The sequence below is a fragment of the Lepisosteus oculatus genome, chromosome 5 (assembly GCF_040954835.1).
Source record: "Lepisosteus oculatus isolate fLepOcu1 chromosome 5, fLepOcu1.hap2, whole genome shotgun sequence".
Lineage (NCBI taxonomy): Eukaryota > Metazoa > Chordata > Actinopteri > Semionotiformes > Lepisosteidae > Lepisosteus > Lepisosteus oculatus.
Window position 1 is genome coordinate 45,624,409 of NC_090700.1, and position 11,097 is coordinate 45,635,505.

Consider the following 11,097-nt stretch of genomic DNA (forward strand, 5'->3'; position numbering starts at 1 on the left):
TGCAAAACTACCATTCAAAAACAGAATATTTGTGCACATTAGACTGTGTTGTGGGACAGTCGTTAGCATTGCTACCAAGCAGCACTGGGGCTGTTCTTGTTTTTGGGAGCTTTTCTTCTCCAAGTTAGAAGATATGCTGCTACCTTGCCAGACATTGCCACCCTCCTCCGAGCGCTAACGCCTCCTGTCAGCCCTGCTCCAGCAAGCTCCTCCTGTTCCTCTGCAGTGAACGTCGTCTTGGGGCACAGAAAACAAGCTAGCTCACACCCCTGCTATGTCTTACGGAAGGACTTTTAAAGAGAGTGGTGTGTGTCACTGTGTTCGCGTGTTGGACTCCGTTTCCTCCCACAATCCAAAGACAACATACTGCTACAGTAGGTAAATTGGCTTCTGAGAAAGCCCCTGGTGTGAGGGTGTACATGTTTGTGTCTGTCTGCCATGTGACAAAGTGGCATCCCGTCCAGGGTGAACCCTGTCTTGCGCTCACTGCTTGCCAGGATAGTCTCCCCCACGACCCTGAACTGGATTTAGCAGTTAGAACATGAATGGATGCATTAGGCTGTGCACTACACTGACTTGGAGGCTATTTCGAACTCAAGACAACACATGGGTGTACTTTATATAATACTGTTTTATCCTTCCCTTTATGATTAATGGATAGGTAACATCAAGAAAACATCAAGAAAAATTGCAGCGCACAAGCTCGACAGTTCTGTAAATGAAGCGTGCGACAGATTATCAGTGTTCATCAATTTAAATGAAAATGGCAATGACAGTTAGCCAAGTGCCACTGAGATGAGCATACTACAAACCTTAATGAATAAAAATAAAAGCAGTCCCAGAGACTGCTGGGCCAAGCCCATAGTCTGAGTAAGGCTAAATAATACATACAGAAAATGACAGATAGAAACAGAGAATTACCTCCGGTGTGCCCTGAGAAACAGAACAGAAATACTTATGTCCAGAAAGAATTTTCTGTGTCCCTGAAACATTTAAATCAGTCAAGAGCTGTCAGAATCACTCAGCTATGAAGATCAACATCCCACATCTGACATTCACAGAAGCTCCGTAAGCAGCTGAAATCCACACAGGAGGAAGAAATAAATATTGCTCCATACAACACTTTTTCTTCAGGCAAACCATCTCTTTCTCAGTTGGATATTGGAGCACTGAACAGCTTCATCAAGATAGGACTTTCTCTTAACTAATGTTATATATCAGCCTTCGGGAAAACACTGCAGTCCTGTCGTCCACTGTAGGCCTTTTAGTAATGCAGCATTTTGTACATCATACTAGAACCAGCAATTTTAGACAGTTTACAAAACTGTCACTTTCAAGTCTAAAGTCTACCCAGATTATACTTTAAAACTCTCCCCTCAAGATAACATAAGATCACTGTATTGGCCATATACAACTTCTTGGATTAGGAATGTGTTTTTTCGCATAACCCAACTTGGTCATTATTTCACTGCAGGTATTTAAAGCAGTATTTTTCAGGCGCAAAACTGACTTAGGTCTTAGATACAATTGTGTGCTAAAAGTAACCAAGGTATTTATTACAAAGCAAAAATATCTAACTAACAAATTCAAGCCATTGGATTAACTGCAAAAAAAAACATCTCTTCACAATAAAATGCAAACAAAACAATAACAGTGCAGTACATCACACTTCATTCCAAACTTCAAATAAATGTGACTATTTTAGTATACTAACAATGGAGCAATAATATACAGCACAATTTCTACATTATTTTATATAATTCAATTTCTGTAATCAAATTTACCAGTTTCTTAGTTCAGGATATTTTTCCGATGTTTATACACAGCCTGCTTTAGAATTGTGTTGGTAATGATTCATTACCCCTCAGGAAATTATCCTCTATAATGAAGAATCTGTTCATCTTGACTAAAGAATGGGGAATTTAATTCAAGGTTAAAATGCCACAGCCTTGGAAAAAAGCAAAGATTGTTTTTGTTTAATAGGCTGTTTTTATTCGACAACAGAACGGCAGAGTGGCATTTAATGCTGCTACAGCATAGCTCTTCGGTCCTGGATTGCAATGCTGCTGGGGCAACTTTTGTGTGGTTTGTTCTCCCCATGTGCACATATGCTTCCCAAACTCATAAAGACAGGCTAGATTGAGGTTAATTAATATTTCTAATTTGTCTCTATGTGTTCACATTCACACTTGGACTGGTACCTCAGCCAAGGTATAGTCCTACCTTGTGCCCTGTGCTTCCAGGACAGACTTGGGTTTACTGTGACCCTCACCAGGAATAAGCAGCTGCTTGTATCTGATATTTGATTTGATAGCTAGGTTTTAACTGAAGACAGTTTAATTGCTGGAAAGATTTAAAATGATATTGTATAACTATTTCAACAAGCACTTTTGAAGTCTCTTAAGTGCCTTTACTAGTCGCAAATTCATCACTCCACTCAAAACTTGTAATTAAGACTTAATTGATGTAAAATTGGTGCAGTACATCAAGCAATTTAAATTTCCACTTAATGAATTATGATTAAATGGTACTGTTGTTTCACTTTATAGTACATTAGAAAATGTGAAACATGACCCCTGCATAATTTATGCAATAATTTATAATCCAAAGACTTTAACTACAGCATTCATACTGAAGGGAAAACAAGATGTATACTTCCATACCAAAGACAATCTACATCCATTACAAAAATGTTTTAATAAAATAAATCCTCTTTTTGCACATCTGAAAACATGTAGACTAAATTACTGAGATACGTTATTAAAAATACAAAGTCACTGACACTAAAACAAGTACTTTACCAAACCAGATCATTGTTTATTGTGACTTTGGTTTAATTTAGAAACACCTTCAATGCATATGGATGGTTTTCGCACATTAGGAACAAAACCATTTAAATGATATAAGGAGTTTCAAGGTCCTGCAAATTAGCAGCCAAGCCACTCTTATTTTACTGGGAAATTTACTGAAATACTTGCGTTATCTTTTGTAGCCATGGAAGTGAAGAGCAGTGGAGCTTGTATGATTTTGTTCAATGAAAGAAAAATGCTTTTATACATGAAATTCAAAAGTTCCTACAACAGTTAAAAGGTCTCAATTACAGTTAATTCCACTGCAAGAATGAGGATGAACATTTTTAATCGTCTCCCATTTCCACATCTTCTTGTAATTTCTGCACCATCTTTTCCTCCATCTTCTTTGCTTTTCCTGCAAATAAAAACACATATTAATAAGCAAAAGACCAAATTTGTTTTTTCTTTTTTTGACATTTCAGCACAGCCAGACAGGAAACAGTGAGTCTGGTTTAAAAATCAGATTCTACAACACATAGCACCAATTATGACTGGCTAAATTATACCTGCATAATGTTGGTACTGCTTCTCAAATGCTGGAAATGAATATCCCACCTTGACCTATATGGCCACGGAATGACTTTAGTAAATGGGCAATATTCAACAGCAAAAACCCAATTAGCATTCATTTTACATACTGAAGCCACTTCAGCAATTAATGTGGCGCTTCAAGGATGAGCCACCTGTACTCCCATCAATAAGTTAATCTGCAGAACTGACATTCAAGATATTAAAAAACTACAAGGGAAATGTTTACCCGATTACTCTCAAGTTAATTAAGGGAATGTACAAATTAATGCAATTAATAACCCCAGCTGATACTTACGATGACCCAAAGCTCTCCTTGATAAAACACAGACAAGAGAATGGGATAAATTACATCTTTGCTCTGGAGCAGCTTCAGTGAGACCTAAACAGCCCCAAACAGGAAATAAAACGTAATGTACTTACCTGCATGTGGGGCTTTGATAAGATGGATATTTTTCTTCACCTCGCTGATGGCTTCTTCCTTCTCTAACTCTTTGCCCTTCTTCAGTCTTTAATACAAAGACACAGCAGTGCGCCAGAATTTAATCCAAATTCTAATCACAAAAAATCCTCACAGATCTTTCAGAACAATTCTGAGACTGTTACATTACAAAACATTTACTTACATTGGTAGATGCATAAAAATGAAATTACTTGATCATTTAATCTTGATAAAAATGGGAGAAGATTGTGTTCTTTCTCCAAAATCAGAACTAAGACAGATTCTCACCTGTTCATGATAAACCTTGCTTGCCGTTTCTGTTTGATCTCTTCTACTTTCTTCATGGCTTCCACTGAAACAAGCAGTCAAAAGTCAGTTAGCACTCAGGAAAGCAAAAACCTAAATGTGTTGTTTATTACAAGGACAGGAAAGTTTCAAAATTAAACTTCTAAAAAGACTTTTAACTATGTTGGGATAAAAATTGCCATATTTCATAAATTTAATTAACAATACTGACAGAAGGAAAATTATAAAGCCCAACAGCCATTCATCTCTGTTGCTTTGTTTAACCAAAACTATGTCACTATAGTCACAGCACTCCTCAGGAAGAGGGAAAAGGGGACAGAGGAAGTGAATGAGAAACTTTACAAACACATGGAAGTCCATCAATTTTCTAACCAATTCTGGGTTGCAGGAGAGCCGGAGCCTATCCCAGCAAGCAAAGGGAGCAAGGCAGGGTACGCCCTGGATGGGACACCAGTTCATTGCACAGGGCAGACACATGCACTCACACCGAGGGCCAATTTTCCCAGAAGCCAATTAACATATCAGGGGTGAGGTTCCCGAAAGCATCATGGTGCTAAGAACATCGTAAACTCAATCTTAAGATCTATCGTTAATTTACGAGTGTTTCCCAAAACCTATCGTAACTAAAGTAGCACGTTAAATTCTTTGTAATCTACATGTTCCCTGACCCACTCGTTAATCACTAAGTGCTTCTTAAACTGGCTACCTCTTAAGCCAACCTTAGCAACAGAGATCGCCAGACATTAAATTCACGCCATGACAATTCTCTGGAAATTTAGAATACTAAGATTTTATATTATGGATTTTGATATTTTGTTGTACTATGTAAGAAGAAATTTGGAAAAATAACATTTATTTAGCAGCCAGCAGCCATATCACCCTGCAACTCACAACTGGCAACCCACTGGAGCTCAGCAGGTGTGAGCCTGGTCAGTACCTGGATGGGAGACCTCCAGGGAAAAACTAAGGTTTCTGCTGGAAGAGGTGTTAGTGGGGCCAGCAGGGGTCGCTCACCCTGCGGTCCATGTGGGTCCTAATGTCCCAGTATAGCGTTGGGGACACTACACTGTAAACAGGCGCCGTCCTTCGGATGAGACGTAAAACCGAGGTCCTGACTCTCGGTGGTCATTAAAAATCCCAGGGCGTTTCTCATTTCCCATTGGCCCTTAATAATCATGGCCTCCTAATAATCCCCATCTATGATTTGGCTTCATTACTCTGCTCTCCTCCCCACTAATAGCTGATGTGTGGTGAGCGTTCTGGCGCACTATGGCTGGAAAGGTGGATGATGCTGCACATTGGTGGTGGTGGAAGGGAGTCCCCATTACCTGTAAAGCGCTTTAAAGTGGAGTGTTCAAAAAACACTATATAAGTGTAAGTAATTATTATTATTATTATTTACACATTAATTATTTTATTAGTCATCCTGGGTAAATTTCATATTCATAAGTCAAATGGTCCAATAATACTCCCTCTCTCAGTACTTTTGAGATGGATTTTAAATTTTATTTAAATTCCATAAAGAATGTGAAAAATACTAAAAACAAGGAAAGCATTTGATATATGTAAAAATATAACTTTGTTACATATTTACCTCATTACCACTGGCAGTTAATTGTTTTTTTGTTATGTTTATGTTTTCTTTCTTTTATCTGTATTTTCTCCTCTACTTGTATTTGTATGGGAGCAGCAAGGGCACATGTCCAGAGAACCCCAATCTGTTACAATATATTTAATTTAAAAAAAATGCTAAGTTTTATACTTGACTAGATTATATGATTTTCATGATGAAATGCAGTAATGCATTATTTAAGTTAAATCATTGGGCCTAATATTTATTTATATTTAAAGTTCAAATACCATTTTATGTTCTGTTGTGATTGTTGACAGTAAAGCTTAGACCTACTTGTATTTAAATTTGATTATAGGTCCTGTATTTGAGTGACACATGACAAGCTAAGTAGTTAATTTTTCCAGATGTCACGTTAATAAGACCAATTAAAATGCAGTTCCAATACACCCAATAACTATAAATAACAGTATTTTCTCATGAAACACTGTGATTCTTAACAATGGCAGCGTGTCAAAAAAAAATCTTGCTTTAAATCAAAGACACTTACACTGTCCACACAGTCGATCTTGGTTTTCTTTTACAGCATGTCAGTCATTTATTTTATTTTCTCTTATTAACAATAGGTGTTCCATTTTGTGCCTATCTATATGCTTTTGTTTATTTGGTTGTTAAAGTATGATGTCATGTTTACTTCCTTTTTACAACTTTATTTAATCTCACTGAAGGACCAAAACCGACACCATGTAATGAAAGTATTGTCAATCGATTGTTTTTCCAATTGACTTGTGATGCTTTTTGCTAAGCGACTTCAGGGGTGGGGTTAACAAAGAAGTACTTTATCCTAGCTTATAAAATGACCGTACTTACATCGTAAAGTTGCTCATTAATCTCTAAGATTCATCGTTTTGGGGAAACTCACCCCAGTATGTTTTATGACTGTGGAAGGAAACCCACAGAAACAAGGGAAGAACATACAATTTCCAAGCAGACAGAACCCCAGGGTCAGAATTAATCCCAAAATTCAGCACTGCTAAGCACTGTGCCTCCCTACTCTGTGAAATTATTATTATTAGTTACTAAGACACTGAGTAACTGAGACACCACGTTTTCTTAAAGTGATCATTTAAGATCATTTAAAAACATTGGATTTAATCACTTGTATCAAACCACTACATTCACCAAAATTACCACAACTCATATATAACTAAAAACACATACTGATAGGACAGGCCTGCAGCCACAGTAACTTTCTTTATAAGCCTCACAAATGTTAGCGAACTATACAGTGTGTCAAATGAAGAGTTATTCACTGTAAAAGGGGTACACAGAGGGGGGCCTTACCAGTCTTGTTCCACAACTCTCTCTGGTATTTCACTGGAACATTTCTGCGCTTCTCAAACTCCAGAGAGTTATCCTGCATTAGTAATAAAAAAACCAACATTAAAAAACGTAATCATTCTGTTTTTAACAGGCACTCTTTCCAAAACCATTGAAGACGTCACGCTTACCACCGTCAATTCCTTGCCCGAAGCTTTCCGGAAAGACTTCGTCCATCTGATCTTTCGGGGGTTTCTCTTCTTCTTGAAGTTTTTGTGACATTTTGATTTGCAGAACCTAAACACCTAAAAAGAGCAGATTAAAATATAAAATGTTATTATAATAGGCGCTAATCGTGGGATGTAAAAAATGCAATGCCTTCTTACGTCTGAACAATTAAACATGTAAAGCAGATTTGAAAAAAAGTCCATTCCAAAATGTACAAGTTGAGAAAACTTCACTGGTCTTCCCACTCAAAGGAAAAACTATATGTGACTGAGCTCGCTATACAACAATTGATCCAAAAGCAATAATTAATCCTACAGTTTTATTTTCAATATAATTATTAAAATCCATTCCTATCAGACCAAATAAAGTACAAAACCTCGTCAGTGTAATTGAAACGGAATTTTAAAGCTGAAGTATAAAAATGTACTTGTATCGAAAAATAAAATTCACACTATATAGATCTAGGTAATTCTACAAATACCCAGTCCTCTTTTACTATATTTCTCTATTTCCGAAATTATCTAATAAACTCCAGTCCCAGGTGTGATCCACGCTGAACTACCGTGCTGGTTTCCATCGCGAAGGCCTGATGGCACGTTTTAAGAAAACAAGATAAAATAAGTCTCTCACCTTGCAGTCATTTCGAACGAACATCATTCCATGACCCGGGTAAACGGGCCCGGAGCAAAAATAACATTTCTCGATACGCATTTTTAATGTTTCAGTATTTATTCATCCATTAAAAATCAAGTCCACTCCTATCACATGTACGGAGTGTTTACTAAAGGAAGTTGCAACGTTCAGTTTCCGGTTAAAAGGTCACGAAAAAAAAAGGAAAATTAATACTGCCACCTCCTGGACATTTTATCGTTGAGACATTTTGGTTGCAAAGAATTAAGCGATTCTGTTGTAAAGATGCGAAATTGAATTAAGTTATTTCTTACAGTCATTACGGTGATCACTTAATGATCACGATCTCAGTATTAAAGGGATTTTAGAGTGTAGCGGTTGCTTAGAAACAAACACATGAAAAACTATAGAAGTTCTATAGTTCTATAAGTTCTATTAGAACATTCTGAGATAGTTAAATACTGCGGAACAAACTGAAATGGCTTTCATAATCATCATATGATTTAAACATCTGCTTCTGCTTCTGCTGTTAACTACGTGCCAAATATCATTAAGCATTATAAAATTCATGGGATCTTGACCACTGATTTTGTATACCTTTTCTTGCCAATATATTTAAACAGAAATTTAATACAAATGTAGCCATAATCCTAATCCTTCCTTTCATTCTAAAACAGGGGACACAACCTGCTTCCGGAGAACCCTAATCAGACAATAAATTAAATTACCCTGAATAACATATTTTATTAAGGTTGGGAACACTAGTATGCCAATCAATTAAGCAAGCAATTTGTTGAATTAAGGGTCTTGGGCCTTGAAAGATCTTCAAGAGTTTTTTGCATAAGTAAATTACTTGTAATAAACCAGCCATTGTTCCAGGTCTTTAGAAATTAATGATTTCATTGCTGCCTCTGCTGTAAACTCAATTGCAGGTTTTATCCTCGCCCAAACACCTACCCTAGCCTTAATCCTAACTTTATCTTTAAGTCTAACCTAAGATTTCTTCTCACACTAACCCTACATCCAATTTTAGCCCTAGCTTTAAACCTAAACCTGGTCTCATTTAGTGAACCACTGCACATCTTTTATTCACATTCACTCTATATTTCACACTAATTATGGTTGTTATCCAGTAATGCTGTATTCATACCCCTCACTTTGTTTCTGTGGTTGCAATTACACTATGAGTCCATGCCAATACAGTAGCCTTTTCTTGCATTTTGCTCTGAATACTCCTGGCATTTGGGTAAAAGCAAATAATTACCTGGTTCTCTGGCATTTTGATTTTCCCTTCGGTTCCCTGTTTGACTCTGCTCCTTGCACATCTCCTTTGCAGCTCCCCCTTAACAGACGTAACTAAAAGGTTTTTAAGAATGTCTATAGATCAATGGTTCCTAACCTCGCTCCAGCAGGAATACTTGAGTCTACCGGTTTTCCTTCCAGCTGAACTCTAAATTGCTAGTGCTAATTGACGACTTCATTGATCTGCTTGCTTGTTTACACTTTTATCTTGTTTCTTTGGTTGGTCCCGAGTGTCAAAAACATCCCGCTTCATGGGTACTGTTTCCAACAACTCCAATACACACTGCCTTTATGCTGCCTTTTCTCAACATTCTTGCACATACTGCTGGCTAAACAGTAGCATTTTATCCTACTGCAGAGGTTCAGTGGTTGTACTTCAGGCAAAACATCTGAATGAGGGCTGTTCTGGAAACTCAAGAATAGATAGAGGTTTGGTACCAAATACAAATCATACATGACCTTTTAAGAGCTAAAAGCAAATTTACAGATATGATCCAAATAGAAAACAGAAATCAACATCCCTGTAATTAAGAAGTCTAGTGGAGCAAAAAACAGAAAACTGTGCTCCTCCAGGACCAATGCTGTAGATCACTGTCCCAGGCATACTGATGGCAGCCTTATTCAGGTATGATCCGTTGAGTCTCTACAGATGCTTTATCCCGTTGAGAGGCTTCCAGAGGCAAAGAAAACTGAAAGCCAAAACACTGTCGATTCAGGCAATGACTTTCGGAACAAATACAGCATGTTGCAATATCTTTTAATTTGAGCACATCACGTCTTTAGGATTTTGTCATGAAAAAACCTTTATTTATTTTTTTATTTTAAATGTCCTTCTGTTAAAGTACAGCATATTTCGTTCTGTAGCTTAATACATACAGAATTAAAATATTAAATATCAAAAATCATCTTTTACACTTAAAGGTTTGTACTGTACATGGGAGAAATTAACATTTGTTGATAGATAACCCTACTCAAATATTAGAGTATGTGTCTCAGTGTTGTAAAAGTACTCTTTTACATTCAAATAGAGCAGAGTACATTCCTATTCCCCTGCCTAGTGTTGGAACAGTGAACCAGCAACACCATATTGATGCTTTTACTTAAGGAAAAGCAAATGAACCCGATAAACCCACTCTAAAATAAAATGAAACAATCTGTCAAGATGTCCTTCTGAGTTTTAAGCTTCAGAACTGCATCTCCCCAATCCTGATCCTGCAGTACTAGCTCTTCTGGTTTCATTCCAACCCACTTCTTAATCAATTAAGCTTATTGATCCCTAAATTGAACAATCTGATAAAACTTTTAACTGTTTTTGCACTCAGGACTCACTTTGACCAATACTCTCCTTTATGCTTCCAAGAAAAGTCATGACTAAAATCCTGTTTTGATTTGTGTTTAAAATGGTTGCACCCATGCTAATTGATGACTTTCATCTTTCTTTCTAAACCTCTCCTATAATCAGTTCACCATATGCAGAGTTCGAGATGACTCTATAAAACACTCTCAAGTGAGAATGTGTTCTAGATGTTGCGAGAGCTCACTAAGTAAATTTAACCAATAAAAAAAGGTGTGGCTGTGCAACTGTTTTTATGAGTCATCTTTGAAGTGCCTGAGAACACATTTTCTTTTTGACCACCAAAGCAGGTGAATTGTTCAATTACTCACTTCAATTAATCACAAACGCCAAAGAAGGGCAAGTTGGAAATTCTCCATGTAATTGAACCAGATAACATTCTAAACTGATCAAAACTGACTATTCCAAGAATTTGCAGATTGATCATTTATGGGTGCTCCATAAAACCTACTGGGCTTCTGCTGTAGCATTCTACCCACCAAAAGTGAGAGAAGAGCTGAAAACCCAGTATTTGGTAAAGGTTTTATCCATAATTTCAAACCCTGCTGTGCAAGAACTTAAACAG

The 11,097-nt window shown here is 37.0% G+C and overlaps 1 protein-coding gene across 1 annotated transcript; it reads right to left on the reverse strand.

Annotated features, from left to right (window-relative positions):
* Positions 1-2,793: 2,793 nt before the first annotated feature.
* On the reverse strand, positions 2,794-8,054 carry rsl24d1 (ribosomal L24 domain containing 1). Its single transcript, XM_006628711.3, has 6 exons — positions 7,877-8,054; positions 7,210-7,323; positions 7,043-7,115; positions 4,111-4,174; positions 3,804-3,889; positions 2,794-3,207 (listed from the first exon to the last, which is right to left on the reverse strand). The coding sequence occupies exons 1-6, from the start codon at positions 7,955-7,957 to the stop codon at positions 3,137-3,139; spliced, it is 489 nt and encodes a 162-aa protein (XP_006628774.1). The 5' UTR covers positions 7,958-8,054; the 3' UTR covers positions 2,794-3,136.
* Positions 8,055-11,097: the final 3,043 nt, after the last annotated feature.

Excerpts from the sequence above, each read along its gene's own strand:
- rsl24d1 (XM_006628711.3), bottom strand. The coding sequence starts at position 7,957 with ATGCGTATCGAGAAATGTTATTTTTGCTCCGGGCCCGTTTACCCGGGT. Across the intron at positions 4,175-7,042 it reads AGAGTTGTGGAACAAGACTG|TGGAAGCCATGAAGAAAGTA; the intron begins GTAAGGCCCCCC and ends TGCTTGTTTCAG. Across the intron at positions 3,208-3,803 it reads TATCAAAGCCCCACATGCAG|GAAAAGCAAAGAAGATGGAG; the intron begins GTAAGTACATTA and ends TTTTATTTGCAG.